The sequence below is a fragment of the Phyllobates terribilis genome, unplaced genomic scaffold (assembly GCF_046119375.1).
Source record: "Phyllobates terribilis strain yellow unplaced genomic scaffold, ASM4611937v1 Scaffold_1__5_contigs__length_1240528914, whole genome shotgun sequence".
In the NCBI taxonomy this organism is placed as follows: Eukaryota; Metazoa; Chordata; class Amphibia; order Anura; family Dendrobatidae; genus Phyllobates; species Phyllobates terribilis.
The window spans coordinates 391,648,237-391,670,623 of record NW_027362761.1 but is presented as its reverse complement, the minus strand read 5'-3'; the positions used below and the strand labels follow the sequence as shown (position 1 = coordinate 391,670,623).

General features: G+C 41.5%; 1 protein-coding gene across 4 annotated transcripts in view; it reads left to right on the top strand.

Annotated features, from left to right (window-relative positions):
• The window catches only part of MEGF10 (multiple EGF like domains 10), a 132,630-nt gene that overhangs the window by 96,365 nt on the left and 13,878 nt on the right, over positions 1–22,387 (top strand). For all 4 annotated transcript variants that reach the window (XM_073676625.1, XM_073676619.1, XM_073676614.1 and 1 more), the window contains 10 exons: positions 1,455–1,629; positions 8,400–8,520; positions 9,385–9,548; positions 10,074–10,176; positions 15,104–15,250; positions 15,348–15,482; positions 15,593–15,721; positions 17,935–18,063; positions 20,498–20,626; positions 20,740–20,868. In XM_073676625.1, the coding sequence (XP_073532726.1) occupies positions 1,455–1,629; positions 8,400–8,520; positions 9,385–9,548; positions 10,074–10,176; positions 15,104–15,250; positions 15,348–15,482; positions 15,593–15,721; positions 17,935–18,063; positions 20,498–20,626; positions 20,740–20,868 (1,361 nt within the window). The remainder of the gene's footprint in view (positions 1–1,454; positions 1,630–8,399; positions 8,521–9,384; positions 9,549–10,073; positions 10,177–15,103; positions 15,251–15,347; positions 15,483–15,592; positions 15,722–17,934; positions 18,064–20,497; positions 20,627–20,739; positions 20,869–22,387) is intronic.

Genomic DNA, 22,387 nt, shown 5'->3' with positions numbered 1-22,387 from the left:
GGCATGGCATTTTGTTGGATGATTATGGTTCCATGCCCTTGAATTCGACAAACACTATAGTGTGGGTAGTATCAGAGGTTTTGTTGACTCTCTTTCATTAGTCATGGGATCTATGATATAAGTAACATTTTTACAAACAGACACAGTTCCCATATAATGAGAACTAAAGTGCCCTCCTATAGTAATTACTATAGCTATATAAAAGAAACAGTCCTTCTTACCGCCACTCTTTAGCTCTAATCTTGTTTTGGGTCTCTCCTAGACATTTTGGAAGGACAGCCATGTATTATGTTTTCCTTAAACCCATCATTATTACTTCTTCATTGACTTTTAGGATTGCTGCACTAATAGGTAGCACTAGTTTTCTAGACCTCTTCCTCTCTGAAGAGGATATTTGCATATCTAAATTCCCAGAGGAGCATTGCATAGCCTAAAAGTCTCCTTACACTTAATTGGCACTCACTAGGAGAATCATTCACCCATAGACCCTACTTCTGCACTTGCACTTTTGCAAAGGTGGCCATACAGATTAGATGAACTGACGACCATCCAATGTGTATGACGATGTCCTGATTGTCCACATTGGCACACAATGGGGGGTAAAGTCGGTTTGGGCATATTTAAAACAAAAACATTCTCTTGTTCTCACAGGAGATGGAGTTTTTATTAGAAGTTTTTTACCCTCTCTCTCTATTGAGAACTTATTCGCCAAGGGCCGGTTGGTCTGGATGAACAAGTTTCCAGTCAACAGCTATCTAAATTGTTTGGCCAATTTTAAAGCAAATTTTAAAAAAGTCCTAAATACCTTACTTGCTTTCACTATTGTAAAGAGTTAGTGAATGACCAGGCCATGAGGTTACAGTGGGACTAAAGTTAAAGTGGCTGACTGTTCATAACATATTGATGACTTATCTGGAGGAGCTCTTCTTCTACACATTGAATGGCGCTGGGCTTTGTAGCTTCTATCCATGTGTTTACATCTGTCACACCGCTGAAGCAAATAACAGCTGATCAATGGTAGTTCTGGGAGCCGGACCCCCACCGATCTGAGCTATCCTGTGAATATGTGATTGATATGTTATGACTGGACCAACCCTTTAAGACAAAATAAAATTTGTGGAAATAAATAGTCATATCTGTTGAAAATATTTTTATATTATACTATATTAAAATTATTGAGCAAGACAAAAGCTAAGAATGAAATTTGCAGTAAAAGAAAATAACATTCTAATTCCTTAAATTGTATTTGATATATATTTTTTAATTCTAAAACAATTATGCCTGGAATATCAAGGCATAAAGTAAAGGTAAAAATTACTGTTCATCAGAAATGAATCGTTTAGCACTTTTATCCTTAAAACAATGATGGGGAAAACTGTAATAATTTTGCCCTTGGTGTCATATTCAGCCTCAGGATCATTTGTTGACGCGTCTCTTTCATCCTGTCCCCTCAGCTGTCATCCTATGTCTGGAGAATGTTCCTGTAAGCCTGGCTGGTCTGGACTCTACTGCAACGAGACTTGTTCTCCCGGCTTCTATGGCGAATCCTGTCAGCAGATCTGCAGCTGCCAAAATGGGGCAGACTGTGATAGCGTGACTGGGAAATGCATCTGCGCTCCGGGTTTTACGGTAATTCAGAACCTAAGCTGCTCTATTTCCTGTTCTCGTAGGTTTAAAAGAGAGAAGCCTAAATTCTTAGAGATGTTAATGTCTATAAGTTGTTGGTTCGACACGTATATGACACATTTCACCTCCACTATAGAAAGGCTTCGCAGACTTATACACATACTGTAGCTTCTAATCAGTTAGGGTATGTGCACACGAAAATCTGCTGCAATTACTGGAGGGTTGGCAGGAAAAACATTACATAAAATATGAAAGTTTTTGATGCTTTTATTGTAGGCCCATCGATTCCAGAATTGTTCTGGACATCTGGACATTTGTTGTGCCAACATTTAGAAATAACATACCACCTCTATAAACTGTTAGTTAAGCCCCCATTACATAAGGGATGCAATTCTGAGAGTAACGGCAGGCCAAAATTTGGGAGTTTAGGTTGGACGTTGTTGCTTGGTGGCTGTCCTTTACCTAGAGAATATGTAGTTTGCATATCTTCGTTTCCAGCAAACTCTTTTTATCTCTTCCACCTACCGGCAGCTGATGGGTTGAGTAGTACGCACATAGCAGTAGGCTCATTAATGTAGAGCCATTGGCCCTGATTCATCAAAGCTTTTATGCTAGGAAACTGGCATAAAAAGTTGCAAAATGTTGGTGCAATGCGAGGTTGCAAAAATGTTTTTTAACTCAACTCTGACAAAGTGGGAAGAGCTTGGGTAGGACAGGGCATGGATGGCGACCCCCACTCGTCAAATTAATGGCAAGCTGTGGCTTACCTTACGCCACAAATCTTACTCCAGTCTCTGGCATAGAGTGTCACACCACTTTGTGCCTTGCCTAATTCATTTAGAGGCATGCACTCCACCCCACCCCCTCATCAAGACGGGCGTGAAAAATGCCAGTCTTGATGAATCAGAGCCTTTATTCTCATATTCCAGTCCTGACTTGCTTCAAGTTATTGCAGTATTTCCCAACCAGTGATCCTTGAGCCCTGATTAGGAGTTTCCTAGAACACAGCAACAAGACCTGACACTGTACAATACAGGCGGCATACTTATTACAGCCTGCACAAAGATACTTTTCAAAGCAGTAAACATATCTGATCTGAATTATCTATGCTGGTTTGGCAGCTTCAAAACAGGGATGGCAATGGGAGCTCCTAGGAGTAGATAAAGCAGAAAGTTTACGACCCTTAGTTCTTTTAAATGAGATAAGGATTATCCAGAAAACATAGCACAAGGGCAGTTTATATCCAAACTAAAGGCCATTAGACTAACGTTGGCCGAGCCCTTCCATACTGACAGGTTTGTTCGATGGTCTATAATGTGTATGGGGGCCTCCCAACTGTACCCCAATAAATGTTGAGGTGTCTTTGTCACCTGCTGGAATTCACCTCATAGGTAGTTCACAGCCATTCGACTAGGAGACAGCAATGAAAAGTAATGGTTATACTTAAACAAGTACATATCTCATGTCCTGAGTGATGGACACCGCCATGTAGGTCATGAGTTACCACAGCCGCCTGGTCTATATGGTAATCTGAAGGAATCAGAATACCGCAGTGACAGACATCTCTGGCATATGGGTATGTGCACACATTAAGTATTTGCAGCAGACACTTCTGCACCAAAAACGTGTCTAGCTGTATAAAATATTTTTGACACTTATTTGCATGAGTTTTTGATACTTTTTTCCCCATTCATTTGAATGGGTAAAAAATGCTGAATTGAAGTCTGAGTTGCAGACTTGAAAATGCTTCAAATCTGCAAGGAAAAAATAAGCAGAAATCTCATTCACTGCGCATTTTCCGAAGCAAAATATGTAGAAAAAACAAGGCAACATGTGAACAAGCTCTATGAAAGATTTCTACAATAACACATTATATATCTGATAACACATAAGATAAGACTGAATAACGACTTTGATTAAGGCTGTGTGCCCACGATGCAGAAATGCTCCGGATTTTTTCCTGAGTGTTTCTGCATCTCCCTGGCAGAAAAAACACATGCGGATTGTACATGCGGATTGCACATGCGTTTTTCCTGCCAGGGACATGCAGATGTGAAGCGTTCTTCACATGCATTACGGCATGCGGGTTGACAAGCGCTTTCCAAGCGATTTTAGCATCACTTGGAAAGTGCTTGACAACTTGGTCACACTATATAAATCCATGCAACCGGCATGGATTTATATAGTGTGACCTCAAAGAATGTCAAAAAATAAAAAATAAATCTATACTTACCTTCTGATGGCCCCCGGAGTCTTGATTCGCTCCATCCTGGCTTGCCGGCAGCTCACGGTACACTACACTGAAGGACCTGCCGTCACATGACTAAATGACATCAGCGCAGGTCCTTCAGTCCACCGCGAGCTGCCGGCAAGCGAAGACAAGGAGACCACGGGCCATCAGAAGGTAAATATAATATTTATTTTTTATTTTATTCTTTTTTTCACAGGTTCTATGGTACCCGGTTCTGGAGGAGAGTCTCCTGTCCTCCAGACCTGGGTACCATCCGCACATAGAAACGCATGTACAGATGTAGTGATGCGGATTCCATGCGTTCCAATGCAAGTCAATGGCGGCGAAAACGCAGCGCTTCCGCAAAATAATTGGTAGTGCTGCGTTTTTTTCCGCAATGATAACCTGCAGCAGAAATTTCCGCAGCATGTGCACAGCACATGCGGATTATCATTGGGGAACAGGGCAGGCCTTCTACCATGCGTTTTTTAAGCGTTTCTGCAGCATTTTTGCCGCTGCGGAAACGCTTAAAAAATGCATCGTGGGCACACAGCCTTAGAGGTAGAAAAATCTTTCCGCAACTCTAAAGGTCCACTTACAATGCAAGATTATCGTGAAGAAGCGTTCCTAGGAACACTCATTTTATGATAATCTTGCAGTTTAAACAAGCCTCGGATCACCTAAAAATCGTTCTCACAAAAGATCGTCATTCTCGACAGCGCATCATTCTGTGTAAACAGGACCAATGCTGCCGAGAACATTGGCATCCTATGTGCACTGAATGATCTTACTGATACTTTAGTGCACATCTAAAACTGCAGTCTGCCTGTGTAAACAAGCAATTAAAAGCCCGCCAGCCAACACATACAGTACAGACCAAAAGTTTGGACACACCTTTTCATTTAAAGATTTTTCTGTATTTTCATGACTATGAAAATTGTACATTCACACTGAAGGCATCAAAACTATGAATTAACACATGTGGAATTATATACTTAACAAAAAAGTGTGACACAACTGAAAATATGTCTTATATTCTAGGTTCTTCAAAGTAGCCACCTTTTGCTTTGATTACTGCTTTGCACACTCTTGGCATTCTCTTGATGAGCTTCAAAAGGTAGTCACCGGAAATGGTCGTCCAACAATCTTGAAGGAGTTCCCAGAGATGCTTAGCACTTGTTGGCCCTTTTGCCTTCACTCTGCGGTCCAGCTCACCCCAAACCATCTCGATTGGGTTCAGGTCTGGTGACTGTGGAGGTCAGGTCATCTGGCGTAGCACCCCATCACTCCCCTTCTTGGTCAAATAGCCCTTACGCAGCCTGGAGGTGTGTTTGGTGCATTGTCCTGTTGAAAAATAAATGATGGTCCAACTAAACGCAAACCGGATGGAATAGCATGCCGCTGCAAGATGCTGTGGTAGCCATGCTGGTTCAGTATGCCTTCAATTTTGAATAAATCCCCAACAATGTCACCAGCAAAGCACCCCCACACCATCACACCTCCTCCTCCATGCTTCACGGTGGGAACCAGGCATGTAGAGTCCATCCGTTCACCTTTTCTGCGTTGCACAAAGACAAGGTGGTTGGAACCAAAGATCTCAAATTTGGACTCATCAGACGAAAGCACAGATTTCCACTGGTCTAATGTCCATTCCTTCTGTTCTTTAGCCCCAACAAGTCTCTTCTGCGTGTTGCCTGTCCTTAGCAGTGGTTTCCTAGCAGCTATTTTACCATGAAGGCCTGCTGCACAAAGTCTCCTCTTAACAGTTGTTGAAGAGATGTGTCTGCTGCTAGAACTCTGTGTGGCATTGACCTGGTCTCTAATCTGAGCTGCTGTTAACCTGCGATTTCTGAGGCTGGTGAGTCGGATAAACTTATCCTCAGAAGCAGAGGTGACTCTTGGTCTTCCTTTCCTGGGGCGGTCCGCATGTGAGCCTGTTTCTTTGTAGCGCTTGATGGTTTTTGCAACTGCACTTGGGGACACTTTCAAAGTTTTCTCAATTTTTCGGACTGACTGACTTTAATTTCTTAAAGTAATGATGGCCACTCGTTTTTCTTTACTTAGAATTTGTATTATGGCAAGAAAAATGCAGCTAACAGTCTGTTCAGCTGTGTATCCACCAGACTTCTGCACAACACAACTGATGGTCCCAACCCCATTTATAAGGCAAGAAATCCCACTTATTAAACCTGACAGGGCACACCTGTGAAGTGAAAACCATTTCCGGTGACTACCTCTTGAAACTCATCAAGAGAATGCCAAGAGTGTGCAAAGCAGTCATCAAAGCAAAAGGTGTCTACTTTGAAGAACCTAGAATGTAAGACATATTTTCAGTTGTTTCACACTTTTTTGTTAAGTATATAATTCCACATGTGTTAATTCATAGTTTTGATGCCTTCAGTGTGAATGTACAATTTTCATAGTCATGAAAATACAGAAAAATCTTTAAATGAGAAGGCGTGTCCAAACTTTTGGTCTGTACTGTAGGTGATTGGCTATTATTTAGTGCCACCACTAGTGAACTATACATTCTCACTTGCTTTTTGACCATTTGTAGTAATTTGGCAGAGAATTAATATAATTCTGTGGTAAAAATCCACAGAATTTGTTTCTTTACCTGGGAATACATCTTTATGTGAAGTCACCTGAAAAATTTTGAGATAAAGTCCAACTTGGACAGAGCTTCACCTGAGGGGAAGCACCATCCCAATCTAGACTTCATCTGAGGGGAAGTGCCACCCCAAAAAGGACTTCACTTGAGGGGAAGCACCACCCCAAAAAGGACTTCACCTGAGGGGAAGCACCACCCCATAAGGACTTCACCTGAGGGGAAGCACCACCCCAATAAGGACTTCACCTGAGGGGAAGCACCACCACAATAAGGACTTCACCTGAGGGGAAGCACCACCCCAATAAGGACTTCATCTGAGGGGAAGTCTATACAGGGTGGGCCATTTATATGGATACACCTAAATTAAATGTGAATGGTTGGTGATATCAACTTCCTGTTTGTGGCACATTAGTATATGGGAGGGGGAAAACTTTTCCAGATGGGTGGTGACCATGGCAGCCATTTTGAAGTCAGCCATTTTGGATCCAACTTTATTTTTTTTAATGGGAAGAGGGTCATGTGACACATCAAACTTATTGAGAATTTCATAAGAATAACAATGGTGTGCTTGGTTTTAACGTGACTTTCATGAGTTTTTTACAAATTTATGACCACTTATAAAATGTGTTCAAGGTGCTGCCCATTGTGTTGGATTGTCAATGCAACCCTCTTCTCCACTCTTGACACACTGATAGCAACACTGCGGAAGAAATGCTAGCACAGACATCCAGTATCCGTTGTTTCAGATGCTGCACATCTCGTATCTTGATGGTATGGTGTGGTATATGGGGTACAAAGATAGTGGGGCCATTCTTCATCAGTGGAAACCTCAATGCCACTGGATATCTGAAATCGCTACATGATGATGTGTTGCCCTCTTTATGCACTGAAGATGGCACCTTCCCTGAGTTTTTCCAACAAGATGGTGCACCACCACATTATGGGTGTCAGGTCCAAGCATTCCTACATGAACAGTTTCCTGGAAAGTGGATTGGTCGTCGTGGACCAGTTGAATGGCCACCAAGGTCTCCCGATCTGACCCCCTTAGACTTTTATCTTTGGGGTCATCTGAAAGCAATTGTCTATGCTGTGAAGATATGAGATGAAATTCTCAATAAGTTTGATGTGTCACATGACCCTCTTCCCATTGAAAAAAATAAAGTTGGCTCCAAAATGGCCGACTTCAAAATGGCCACCATGGTCACCACCCATCTGGAAAAGTTTTCCCCCTCCCATATACTAATGTGTCACAAACTGCAAGTTGATATCATCAACTATTCCCGTTTAATTCAGGTGTATCCATATAAATGGCCCACTTTGTATAATTTGTAATCCAGAGTTAATAATCCCAGCATTCCCTGCACACCCATTTGGAAAGGATATAGAAATTGAAGACATGTCATACAACAATCCCCTCTATTAGGGTACACAAGAATCCAATAGTTACTGCTGGCCACTGAGGACACAGACAGAAGAGAGCTCCAATGCAAGAAGAACATATGGGCCCTTTACAGTCAATAGCTCGTTATAATGCACAATTATACATATTTTCGAAGTGGAAATGGCCCCTCTTACTTTTTGGGCCTCTTTGCGACTGCACAGGTTGCATCAATGATATGTCGGCCCCTGCTTCTAGCAGTTAGACCTGAAAAAGTACGCTGAGTATGCAGCCATCCTTAGTGCCCACATAAAGAATCCTGGAGCTTCGACAACTCTATATCGGTGATAACATCACTAATATTAAGGCCATTGTATGTAATAGATAAAGCTAAACGCCTCTCAAGCATTTTATGAAATTAATTTGGGCAAGGAACATGAGAAAATTACCCTTTAAGTGTTTTTAAGTCTGTGCTTGTGTTAACCATCTTTTAACAACTCCAGTGTGTCATGAACTGATGATGTTAATGATCTCATAAAACGTTGCTGTTCCAGGGCGTGGCGTGCTCAATAGCTTGTCCAGCTGGCACATATGGAAGCAACTGCTCCTCTGTATGTATGTGTAAGAATAATGCCGTGTGCTCTCCAGTGGACGGTTCCTGCACATGTAAAGCAGGTAGGACTGCTTAACATTCTGAATTACTATTATAGGATGAGAAATTCCAATATGTTAAATCATCAAAGCTGAAGATCTCTTCTTTACAGTGTGAAATGCTGGTGTTGATTACACGTTGTCAGTAGCAGTCTTAGAATTACACATGCAGAAACTTTGTCCTATGAACTTCACTTTACTATAAGTCTATGGGATTTTTTCAGATCAGGGTGTTATAAATCACTCTTACTCAAAGGTTCGCTGGTGTAAGGTATTTCCACTTTATTACTAAGTCATCAGTACACCTGAAAATCTATAATTTATGCTACTTTTGCATGTAGATGATAGTAGATGGGTGGGCTGCAGGACGCCCCTTCTATTCTGCTAAGCCTCTGCACTTTAAAAAATAAAAACCTGCAAAAGTGATGAAAAAGTGAAAAAAGTTTGCACAAATTAGGTATGCTCCAAAATGTGCTACTTTTTCAGCAAAAAATCTTACACATACCTCTTAATAATTTCCCCAATGTCTATGTATCTAATAAAGGTGCTTTCATCATTTGCCTTATATTCTTCCTGCGTCTTTTATAAATATGCGTTCTCGGTCACAAATTGGCTAATTTCCTCTGGGTTTAGACATCTTGGGAGCTTCTTGACCTTTCAGTGCACTTTTAGAATGTAGGAGAAAACAAAAGTACCTGGAAGAAGTTCATCCAAGTATGTGCAGGACATATAAAACACCTTGTATAATGGGAACATTCTGTTGTCTAATGTGAAGGACCTCATAAAAACCTGTAAAGTTTGTATGAAGTACTGTATTTATATTTTATGACATATTTTGTATGAATAAATACCGTAGTTGTTTATATGGACATATATTTTTGTTCTCAGGTTGGTATGGTGTTGACTGCTCTATTAACTGCCCCCGAGGATCCTGGGGTTTGGGATGTAATTTTACCTGCCAGTGTCAGAATGGGGGAGCCTGTAACGCATTGATAGGAACATGCACCTGTCCCCCAGGCTGGAGGGGTGTGAACTGTGAACTTTCTTGCCAGGTAAAATGCAAAGATATTTCTATTTTTTTATAGGATGACAATATTTAAATTTCCTCTATTTATTTTTAAAAATAACCAAGATACATATACTCTAAATAATTATGTAATATATGGGAATTTATAGTCCTATGCTTAACAAAATCTGCCAATCATGAATCCATAGACTCCAATCGCCCCTTACAGTTCCAGTACCTGATACACTTATATATTTCTTCCCTTCACAATAAATAAATTCTCCATCGATGTGTCTCTGAGAGATTGAGCTGTAAAAGGGTCTTAAAATTTGAACTACCAATATGTTACCAGAAAGTATTTAATATATATCTTGTGACTATCAGCAGAGGAAGGCAAAGAAATATCAGGATTGCCATATTTCCGAGGCCGTATTATGCTAACATAGGACCTCTGATATCCTGTGGTTAGGATTGAGCACATTTATGATGTAGCATATTTTCTATATCACAGAAAAGCCCAGCGTCCGTTTTACACTTATACAATTGTGGATAATGTTGTATTTATTTGAAGGACGGCACCTATGGAATGAATTGCACTGAACGTTGTGACTGCAGCCATGCTGATGGTTGCCACCCAGCCACTGGGTACTGCCGCTGCTTAGCAGGATGGGCAGGTAAGTTACATGTTTATAGACCATCAAACTGTTATCAGATTCAAAGATTAGAATATCATTCTGTCATCAGTATTCTGTCATCAACAATGTATCTCCCCTACTACCCTTCCCTGTATAGTGACCCCAGGTCATAGAGCATGCTCACAACGCTCTCCAGGAAAAGGCTAAAATGTTGTAATGCCCATGTGGCTGCCATAAAGAGAATCTTCTAAACTGTTGTACAGAGCTCAGAGCTGCAGCTCAAGCAAAGTGGCTGCCGCTATAATGATGTAAAGAATAAAGAGTTGTTAAAACTTTACCGCTACCTGCTCCAGGTGCCTCGGCTGTTAGGCACTGCTATCTGTGGGTGGGTCATTCAGCAGGGGTATCACTGAGTAGCGCCAAGCAGCTACTATAGTTCAGTCCTCTGAAGGGTAACTGTTCTCTATACCTGCTGGGTGGCATGCATATTAAAGTTAATATCAAAGTTACTCACCTTGCCATTGGCCAGCTGACAGGCCCCAGCGATTGGCTGGTCAGCAACATATTAATTTATAGTCCTTAAAGGGGTAGTCCCTTGTCCAAGATCCTATCCCAATATGTAGTAGGTGTAATAATAATAACATTAGCAAATACCTCCAATTAGAAATGTAGTATAGTTCTTATGATATGCTATGTCTTTTCTCATGTGCAGACCATTGCAGGACCTTACGTATCCATGGTTACAACTACTGATATAGTGACAGTTAGTTAGCTAGTAGGTAGTGGTCGTAACCATGCATACCTAAGGTCCTGCAATGCCGACACATGAGGAAAGAGCTGTAGCAAATCAGAAGAACTATATTACATTTCTAATTAGAGGTATTTGCTAATATTATTATTATTACACCTACTACATATTGGGATAGGATCTTGGAGAAGGGAATACCCCTTCAAGGACTATAAATAAATGTGTTGCTGACCAGCCAATCGCTGGGGCCAGTCAGCTGACCAATGGCAAGGCGAGTATGAGAGCACATGACACCCTAATTATATTCCCTAGTGATAGCCTTCCCTTGCCACTTATTGCATTGTACTACTCTGCTCCTGATGCGCCTACTACTGGATTGACCCTCTATATTCACACTCAGCTTGTATCTTTATTCTCTGCTGATTAACCTAATTGATGCCTTTCCCTTCTGGAGTTGACCCACTCACTAATTACTCTTCTGCTTCGCCTCTTTGCCTGACCTTCTGGACTTGACCTTGGCTATGACTATGTCCCTGGTGTTTAATTTTGTCATTGTTCCCATTTTTCTGGTACTGATGAGGCTAGCTAACCATTGTACGTTGAACTCGCTCCACCGGCCAGCTGAACACAAATCATGGGCCCAAACCGCAAAGGCCAGATCCCTTTAGAGGGATGAACGAGTGAAATAACAATGTCCTTTGTAACCGCTAAGCGCAGTGGCTCATGTTTGCACATAATAAATGTACTTAAAAGTTACTAATCTTTTATACATTTGTACCATATTGTACATACTTTACAATTTCCCTGTTAAAAGGAACCTCTCTAATTCTTCTGAAGATGTATGTCGCTTAACTGACTAATAAACCGTGGGCAGCTCGTAGCTCCAAAAACCCACACACTACTGACCTGCCAGGAAAGAAAGGAATGACAATAAAATACAGTGGAAAATGGAAATATCCCGTCTTGGGCAATGGCTTTACATTACGGTCTGTTGGATACAAGCTATATTGGAGCTGTGGCTTGAGAGGGAATGTTGATTACACAAGACAGTTACAATAGTGCAGCGAGCATAAAGACATGAGCACTTCTGAGCAACTGGGTGAAGTTTTATCATGCGCCCTCAGTAATTGCCTAGCAACTTCTGCAGACCATCAAAGACCTCTTTGTCCAGAGCCTTGGCAAAAAAAAATTCCTTCACAAATCTCCTTATCGACATCAAAACAGCCCAAAATCTGTCAGAAAACCAGTTTTCCTTTAGAGGCCGCACTTACAGCACAACAAGCACCTCCTTGTAGATAACATCCAAGGCGTCCAGTGTCCTTCACACTGTACGGGACATTTTGTATGCGTGATACAAGAGGCTTCGCACACTTTGTAAATTTGCCAAGTTTCTGTAACTTATAGAATGTGAATATTTGTCAACTTTTCTTTTATCCTATGGCATAAATCATCCATTCACTTGTCAGGCCACTTTGACTGTTAAAGCGGAGCAGACACAATTAGATTTGAGACGCTTGCTGGCATGTAATCGGCACACAGAGCGTTCACAAAGAAAGGATATGTTACTCCTCCTAAAAATCCCTATTTTACTTATTGCTCCTCCTTAGGACTAAAATGTCGTGTCCATTAAAGCGGGGCTGAGCCATAATTAGGAGTTCTTGTTATAGGTTTGTTCTTGGCCAGAGATTAGTGGCTCGGTCAAGGATTTTCTTCTGTGCCGTTTTATTACACAAGGAGGGAAAAAAAAGTTTTAACCAAACAGGGCACTATGAATGAGTTTCTCAGTGCAGCCTTCTGGAGCGGTCAAATGACGTGATTTCCTTTGTGGCCTCTATCATTTGTTGTAGGATTAATAGTAATCTGCTAAGGGCTCATTAGAAATTAACCCTTTGGTTCATCTAAGATTCAATATTTCGTGAAAACAGACTGGAAACTCATAGAGATTATGTGAATTTATCGGTCAGGAAAGTTTGACCTGATGTCATCTTTACATATCTATTTGTCTTTGGTATTTGATTTTATAGTGATATATTTTTTTAACAATGTAAAAAAAAGAGATAAATCAATTGCTCAGTTTACTTTACTTCTGCATTGAATTTTCATTATTGTCGTTACATGTTACATAATGAGGACCATAATTTAAAACTCTTCACCCCCAATGAAAAATATGTAAAATCCTGCAAGCATCACATTGGCTTCAGCTACTTTTGGTCAACTTTGTTTACAAATATTGTTTAAGGGGCGCCGGTCATCTGCCTTAGCCCCCCTAAGACACCATCATGACTGTACTGCACCCTTTTTCTATATTCTTTTAAGCCCCTTTTTGTTGCTTAGCGATTGCTAAAGAAATCTTACATTCAATTTAAATGCTGCCCTTACACTATATAATTCAGTGAGTGGCTAGTTGGGGGTGGGGGGGCGTTAATTTACCTGGACTACTCCTCCCTTTCATTGTGTAAGCATGCCCCCGTGGTGGGTGTGAGTGACGTGATTTCCAGGGGTGACATTATCTGTTCTAATCTTGTGGCATCACTACTGCCTCCTTGGGTATATGTAGTGCATTAATGAAGCGTACACTTGACTTCATAGCGTATACCCAGTGAGACAGAATGTTGCGCACATGCGTGAAATTTATACAGGGCCAGCGTTGATGCAAATTATATCACTCACACCCACAGGGGCGTGCTTACACTATGAGAGGAAGGATTCATCTGGAGAAACACCCCTCCGACTATTTACTGATTTATGTATCTAGCACAAGGTTTAAAGTTAATTTTACATTTATTTAGCACCGACTAGGCTTATTAGTACGTTGAAAAATGTGCAATACAGTCAATGGGGTTTAGAGGGGTTAGGGCTATGATGATAAAATTCCCTTTAAGTGTGGCTAGTGTCATGATCAGATAGTCCAAAGAAAGGGAACACATCAAACAGTGAGTTACTGTATGATCAAATTTAAGGAATTAATTAAATTCTCTTCACCAATCTGTGATCAATCTTGATCTGTGAGTGTGACACAGGTTTTTTATTGTACTTATTCGGGTCTATCACATGGCATTTTTAGTAGTAATAGCGTCTCATTATGAGGCATTTGAGCCCCTTTAAATAGCTATCTACATAAGTCCCATACACATTAAGGAAGCGGACATCTATCATGCACACTTCCCCCCCCATACACGAAGAGGCTCTGAAAAGTTCTGTTTTGGGGATCGTTGGGACTCTTAGCAGTAACACTCCCAGCGATTGGTAGGATATTTCCTCAGCTATGGATAACTCAGGACATTGTTATCATGGTGCATGCAAGATTATAATTCTAACTGCCATATGGACATGTGTAAGATAGGGCATACAAGACCCTAAAGCATCATCAGGATGTGTTTGGTGTCCAATGTGTGCAGCTGCAGAAGTATTAGCTCTAAGGCTAAGCAGAGGATTTAGAAAAGATGCCACTGCTAAGGAGAAGATGCAGGAGAAACATTCAGCTATTGGGGTGATTAGAGGCTGTAGGGACAACTGTTCTTTAAGGATGAACAGAGGATATAGAACAGATGTCAGCTTAAAGGGAAGAAGAAGCTGGCAGAAGAAGTGTAAGATCTAGAGTTAGCAGAGGATACAGACAGCTAAATGGTGCAGTCCCCAGCACTAGAATCAAGACACTGAATTAACAAGCATTTCAAAACTAATGTACTAAATATTAATCTGGGAAATATTAGATATGCCTCCAGGTTATTACCAAGCCTTAAAACTGGTAAAGTTACTTTGGAAAAAAAAATAATCTGGAAGTTGCACACAACATGTGCACCACCTGTACAAGGGGTTGTCCACTACTTTTACATTGATGCCCTATCCGGAGGATATGGCATCAAGGTATGATCGGCCGGGGTCCCACACGCGGAACCCCCGCCGATTAGGTGATATCGGTGCCGGCGGCCGGAAATGCTCACCTACAGGGCTCCGCCGTCAAATGGTAGTGGCCGCCGCGGTGTACTGCAGATCCGCCTCCCATTCAATTGAGTAGAAGGCGGATGCCGCCGGCACTGATAACAGCTGATCGGCGGGGGTGCCACGTGCGGGACCCCGGCCGATCATACATTGATGCCCTATCCTACGGATAGGGCATCAATGTAAAAGTAGTGGACAACTTCTTTAACACTATTCGAAGTTTATTCTTGGATAAGGACAGCCTTCTTATATTATCTTATATTTTCTTTCGACCAGGTATGCACTGTGACAGTGTCTGTCCAGGAGGACACTGGGGACCGAACTGCTCCAAGTCTTGTAATTGCATGAATGGGGCCTCCTGCTCACCGGATGAGGGGATTTGTGAATGTGCACCAGGCTACAGAGGGACCACATGTCAAAGAAGTGAGTATAACTGGTCCTATATATATGTATTCTTGTCATGTGTGTGGATGTGCTGCTATAAGATTTACTTATTACTTCTTGCTTTATGTGCTTGCAGTCTGTTCTCCTGGATTTTTTGGACATCGATGTAGCCAAGCTTGTCCACAATGTGTCCACAGCAATGGTCCCTGCCACCATATGACGGGCATGTGTGACTGCCTAGCTGGATTCATGGGTTCACTGTGCAATGAAGGTGAGGACGTTTCACTTTTATTTTCACAAGGCAATATGAGAAATAATAGACGAGGTGGTCAGCAGTACTGATAATATACAACTAAACACTTGTACTTTTTTCCCCATTAGTTTGTCCCAGCGGCCGTTATGGAAAGAATTGTGGTGGAATTTGTACCTGTACCAACAATGGAACTTGTAACCCCATCGATGGATCTTGCCAATGTTACCCTGGGTGGATTGGCAACGATTGCTCCCAGTGTAAGTCTATTTTGTTTATTGGAGCAACATTATTTTATGTGTTGCCATGTTGTATTAATACTTGTAAATGTATTTTTCCAACAAAGTTTAGATCATCTGTAGACAATGTTTGTCCTATGTAGCTTTGGTTACAAGCAGAAACATCATGTTATTCAGAAAAATGAAGCAGCAGCTGAGGCAGCCATCAGATTCAGTAACGAATTAGGAGCAATTACCAGTGAGCAGGAATCTAGGACACCAAAGAGTTCGCCAACTCTTTACATTTTACACATTCGAAACGTCTGTAGAGGCCACATGAAAGGCAGAAGATCCTAATACACTCAGGAATAAGACTAGCTGCCCACAAGGAAGGAAGCCGACATGAGCAGAAAGAGTTACGACACTCCGTTAATAGCAGGAACTAAATGGACTGAAATGCAGACAAAGGCCTCCGTGTAAAATGATCCAATTCATGTGGAAAAAAAGAGATCTTTCACTCTCTAATTATATAAGCCATGGCTTTCACATAAGGGGACATGACCTAAAATTTTACACACACATTCCACTATTTGAAGAGAGAATTAACCTGAGAAGACAACACAGTATTTATTCTCATTTATATGGACTAGCATAAATACTAATTCCTTGCCACTGATTTACTACTAGACTGTTAAAAGATTAACCACTGCATAGTTTTCTGTAATGCCACCTCCCTTAGGCTTCATTCATCAGTCAGTTTTTTTAAAACACGAGACAAGTTTCATCAGAATGTCTCCTTCTCTTATCTAGCATTTAGTAAAAAACAGAGAGCAAGATTGCATCTGAGTGCTGCCCCATTTTTTTATGGATATATAGTTTTTCATTGCTGAGATTCATTAGACACTCAGATCAACAACGGACATGTCTCCATAAAAAATTACGGACACGTAAACAGCCCCATAGACTGTCATAAGTACGAGTGCTATTCATGAAAAAAATGGATAGCACTGGTATGTGAAAAACTGATGTGTGAATGGACCCTTACTTTGCATCTTCTACTCCCCCCTGACCGCATCAATTCAGCCCATAAGATGACTTTAGATAGAGGGACTCATAACAAGAGGCGCCTATTCACAATCTTGGGTGAACCCCACTGTGTATGGACTGTCTAGGACCTATGCAAACAGAGGAGGAGACTAGCACATGCCCAGTGGGTTTAATCGGAGGTTGTGGACAGATGTCTTTTGTTCTATTTCCCTCCATCTGCAACCATATTATGGACAGATTGGTGAGCTGTCAAGGGGAGAGAAGAATATGTTTTATGCACGTGTGGTAGTAAACACGGGGATAAAGGATCTAACTATGAAAAAGCTGCACAAACCCCACCCGGTTCCTGTGCAAACTATAGTATCCAGTAACGCAGGCCTAAGCGGCTTCAGCGCGGCCTAGATAAACCCTGAAGGTAAAAACTAGAGATGACAACTTGGACCTGGCTCCCTAAAAGGCTGTCGAGTGTATCACGTACCTCCTAAGGAATCGAGGGAGAGTGCAGCGTGAGAAAGAAACCCCAGCAGTACACTTATCTGACTGGCCTAGATACCCAGAAGTAGGACTAGAACCCCAAGCAGAATCCACGTAAGACTATCACCAGTAGAGAAGACCAGCACCAGGTAGGTTTAATTAGTAGCACCTGCAGTAGTATGATAGGACAGGCTAGATAACAGGAAAAACACCTGCTGTCCGAAAAGAATGGACGAAGGCAAAAGGTAATGAGCCCCCAGACAGTGACAGAACATGCTGTAGCTCAGCAGACAAAGATAGAAGGGCACAGGATCGAATTCTGTGGCATGACAATATGAAAACAATGGGGATAAATGAAAAAGGTACAGTACTTCAAAAAAGAATTTATTTTTAATGTTTAAAATAGTGATGTTGGAAATATAATATGTAAAGAGGCCCACCTTAACAAGCAGAGGTGTCCTGATACATCAGATTACATGGGGAATTGAAATACATAATGACTAACCCCCCCAATGCATATTCAGGTCCCTAGTAGCCTTCAGAGACATCTCAATATTGCACTCCATTGATGAATTCCCCACAATACATAATATCGGTACCAGCAATAATACAGTTAGATATACACACAGGAAGGTTACATAAGTCGATCATTAAAATTTGAGTCAGAATTGAAGAAAGTTTAGAGAATTTCACAAGAATGATGCTAAACTTATAAAACATGTGATTAATTTCAGCGTGTCCTCCCGGTCATTGGGGTCCCAACTGTATTCACACCTGTAACTGCCACAATGGGGCCTTGTGCAGCGCATATGACGGAGAGTGCAAATGTTCTCCTGGATGGACTGGACTTTACTGCACCCAAAGTAAGATCTGTAGACCAGGAAAACCATGTATTAAAATAAACTTCATTTGTACATCATTTTACAATATTAAGATTTCATATTCCTAAATACAGATAGTAGAAAGTATCAGTTATTTATATTTGTACATGCAAATATTCTGCATAAGGAGAAATGTTACCCCTTAGACCTCAGTCCAGAGCCTCCCATCTAGCCAAATCAGTTCTCATACTTTGCACTGACGAGGGCCAACAGCCCGAAACACCGTGTCTGCAAATTGAGATTCTGATTTGGCTTTTATCCTAAGTCATATTGCACGACTCGTTAAAGGGTTGATTGTGACTTGTAGGATTGCTAATTCCAATAGGTGGCACTATAGAGTACAAGTCCTCTTTTTCTCTGAAGGGGCAATTTGCATAGTGAATAATCTGAAAATCCAGGAATTAAAATACTCAAGGGTGGAGTTGTAATCATCTGGCCCCTGAGGACTCTCTAATTTGATCATTTTTAAGTCATCTAAATATTCTGTAGCAGAATATGTATTAGTTGTAAGTAATAAATTGTTAGATTAAAATAATTTTAACTTTCCATTAAAACAATTGTTTCCATAATGTGTTTATATAAACTGTATCAATAACGTGAAAGCATGGTAGTGTTATGATATGCAACATGTACTAAGGAAAGATAGGGGAAAGCTGTCCCTACAGTAAGACTAAGCTGAATCCCTACGATGTAGCGGGCTGCCTGTTCCTAGTGAACAGACCCGCCTTAGTCCTCGGCTAGTCTGAATGAAGACCTATAGAATTAAGGGAGGGGTCCCTAAAAGAACTAAGGACTGGGACAATAATGGGACACCTCCTAAATAGAAGTTGTTGCAGAGTACAAAAGACAAACTGACAAAAAAGTACTAGAGGTCCCAGAGGACCAAGCGAACTTGACAAAGAAAGGCACAGAAGCACCTGGCTAGAGAAACAGTCATACACTGAAGTCCAGCACAGCCAGAAGGGCGGAGCTGGAATATAAAGGCAGATGGTCATGTGACCGCAAACCACAAGATAGAAAAAACAAACAGGAGGGTTCTAACAGATAGTCAGCGAAGGACTGGGAATCCTTGTACTATATAAAGTGCTAAAGGAATAAACACTGGAGTTGTCGATAATAGCTAATTAAATTCAATGTATCAATTGTTTTTTCTTTATTTCTGCTGTGTACAACTCAATGAGTACACAAAAATAGCAGAGTGCAAACTCTCACAAGGCGACTTGTTTTTATTGATTTTTCAGAATTAACAGTCATATGTACATAATTAATAACATATCTGTATCACTTGGATTCTGCATTTTCAGATTACTGTGGGACTGATTTCTAATTTAGTTTTCCCTCAGCTCCAAAAAGGGAGTAAACTAGCTGCTTTTATGTCACCAATACACAGCACACAAAAAAGAGGGGATTCTGCGACCCTATGTTTCTAGCACGTCCTCAGAGACAGCATGGTGGACATTATACAACAGAATTAATGGATTCTCTTGGTTTTTGAAATTGACAAAATTGCAAAGTGCTTGTAAAGCAAACAACTTTGCTATTTACCTTAGAACAAAGAGATTTTTATTTCTATACACCTTGTGCTAGGTTAGTAGTGACCTCTGCAGTGTATCAGAGGTGGAAGTTTTCCTAGTCAAGGAGCGAGCACTTGCAAGCATTTATCTCTACTAGCAACATCTGAGATATCCCTGTTGAGATCAACCAAATTGTCAGCCAAACTGACAACCTTCAGGAATGCATCGCCCTACGGCAACTAGGAAGCTGGAAGGGAGGGGGGAAGTATGCTCCTGAATATTGAAGAAGAGAAGAACCCTTTAGAGGGTTATTCCCAATGTCATAAATAGGTTTCATGATAATGTACAGCAAAACAGCATTTTCTCCCTGTAGTTTCTGCTCCAGTAAGCCTGTTAGACAAGATTTAAGTGCTATTTAGGGATCATGCTGAAGTTCGTGCAACAGGGTCCGAGCACGGTCACATACGGGGCATGGGTCTCCCAACCCAAACATGACAGCCTCATATGAAGCTGTTGTGCTCGGGTCAGGAGAACCGCGGCCAGTCCATGCAATGAGGTCTGTGCTCGGACCGTGTTGTACGAACGTCTGCATGAGCCCTTACCTGCAGATAGATTATATCAGTAGGTAGATAGCGTAGATAGCGGTTCTGGTGGGTGATGACAGGTTCCCTTCAAAAGAGGCATTTTTCTGTAATAATACATATCACAAAGTTTCTTATTCCCGCTTGTACTTGTGATTTATGAAAATAAATATTTCCCATATGAAGGAGCAGTACACATGCTCCACCAACACAACATATAACTCCACCTGATTGTGGACATGCTGTTCCTTTGCTGTACTGACTAGTGAGGCCCCCGCAATATGTAAGTGATAAATAATAACATTATCATCATTCCGATAGGATGCCCACTGGGTTACTTTGGAAAGGAGTGTTCCCGAGTGTGCCAATGTCAGAATGGTGCCGACTGTGACCACATAACTGGGCAGTGTACATGTCGCACAGGATTCATGGGAAAACACTGTGAACAGAGTAAGTCAAAATACCTATAGTACTTTTGGTTGACCATTAGTCTTGCAACAGATTTCCATTATCTAGGTGTACTAATCTAGTTATACTCACGACAATTTTCTGTGTCCTGTTAGAATGCCCGGCTGGTTCATACGGATACGGATGCCGACAAGTTTGTGATTGTGTTAATAATTCCACATGCGACCACATTACTGGAACCTGTTACTGCAGCCCAGGCTGGAAAGGGACAAGGTGTGACCAAGGTGAGGTGTCTGAGATGTGTTAACCATCTTACAGCTGTCTATTAGTCAGTCCTATGGTTGGACAGTGTCAGATATGCAGGGCTGCCACCAGAAATTTCAAGGCCCCATACTGGCAAAATTTTCTGGCCCCCTTGAGACTTGCCCAGGCTCCGCCTCCACCCCTCAAACTTTCCATAGTCCCACCGCCCACTATTGGAAAAACCCTACTTTCGGCACCATGTCATCACTATTCACATATTAACAGTCCCCATCGAACACCAGATCACATACATAGCCATCAGCTTTTTTTTTCGCCAAAAGATTTTTTAAGCTACCACCTGACAAGGTAGACTCTTTTGGCAGGGCCCTACTCTACTCTAACCTATTAAACATTTCTTAAAATATCCAGTACTCTTGTAGGTATATTTTTCTTTAAGGGAATGTGTCAGATACATTTTTTTAAATGACCAATAATACCACATACAAGGGACAAATACTGTCACATCATGACCGACCACATATTACCACCACATAGTGACCGAATAATATCACATACAGGGGACAAATACCACCACACCATGACCAGACCACATATTACGACCACATAGTGACTGAATAATACTATGTACAAGGCAGACATACCGCCACTCCGTGACCAGATCACATATTACCACCACATAGTGACCTAATAATACCATATACAAGGAACAAATACCGCCACATCATGACCATACCACATATTGCCACCACATAATGACCGAATACTACAATACTGATCATTAATAAAAATAAACCCACAATACTAATATTACCATAAGTGCCATAGTATACAGTGTATAGTTTAAGTGTACAGGTAATACAGTGATCACCAGTGACTATATACACAAGATCTCTGTATATATTGCATAGGTAACACACTGACTCACCGGTGACGTCTCTAGTTGAGGTCGTTCATCTTCGTTTTTCTTCTTCATCCAGCACAGGCCAACACTTCTTCCAGCCAGGACTCGTCTCTACAGAAAATAACACTTATCTAGAGCACCGCTTCCAGAGCACATTCCCCAGTTTTTTCCCAACTTCTACACCACACCAGATGAAGAAAAGAAAGCAACATAGTGCCATCCTGCACAGTAACAGGACCCCCCCCCATTGAAAACAGTATCCTCAAAAATAAAATACATCACAGCAGTAATAATATCCATAATTAGCCCCAACAGTAATAATATCTCTCATCCTGACCCCCTTGTGTCTCATTCCTGGCCCTATCTCCCATCCTGCCCCATGATCCTGCCCCATGTGTCCCATAATCCTGCGCCATCTCTCTCCATCTTGCACCATCTGTCCCATGATCCTGCCCCATGTGTCTCCATCCTGCCCCATGTGTCTCCTTCCTGCCCCATGTGTCTCCTTCCTGCCCCATGTGTCCCCATCCTGCCCCATGTGTCCCATGATCCTGCCCCATCTCTCTCCATCCTGCCCCATGTGTCCCATGATCCTGCCCCATCTCTCTCCATCCTGCCCCATCTCTCTCCATCCTGCC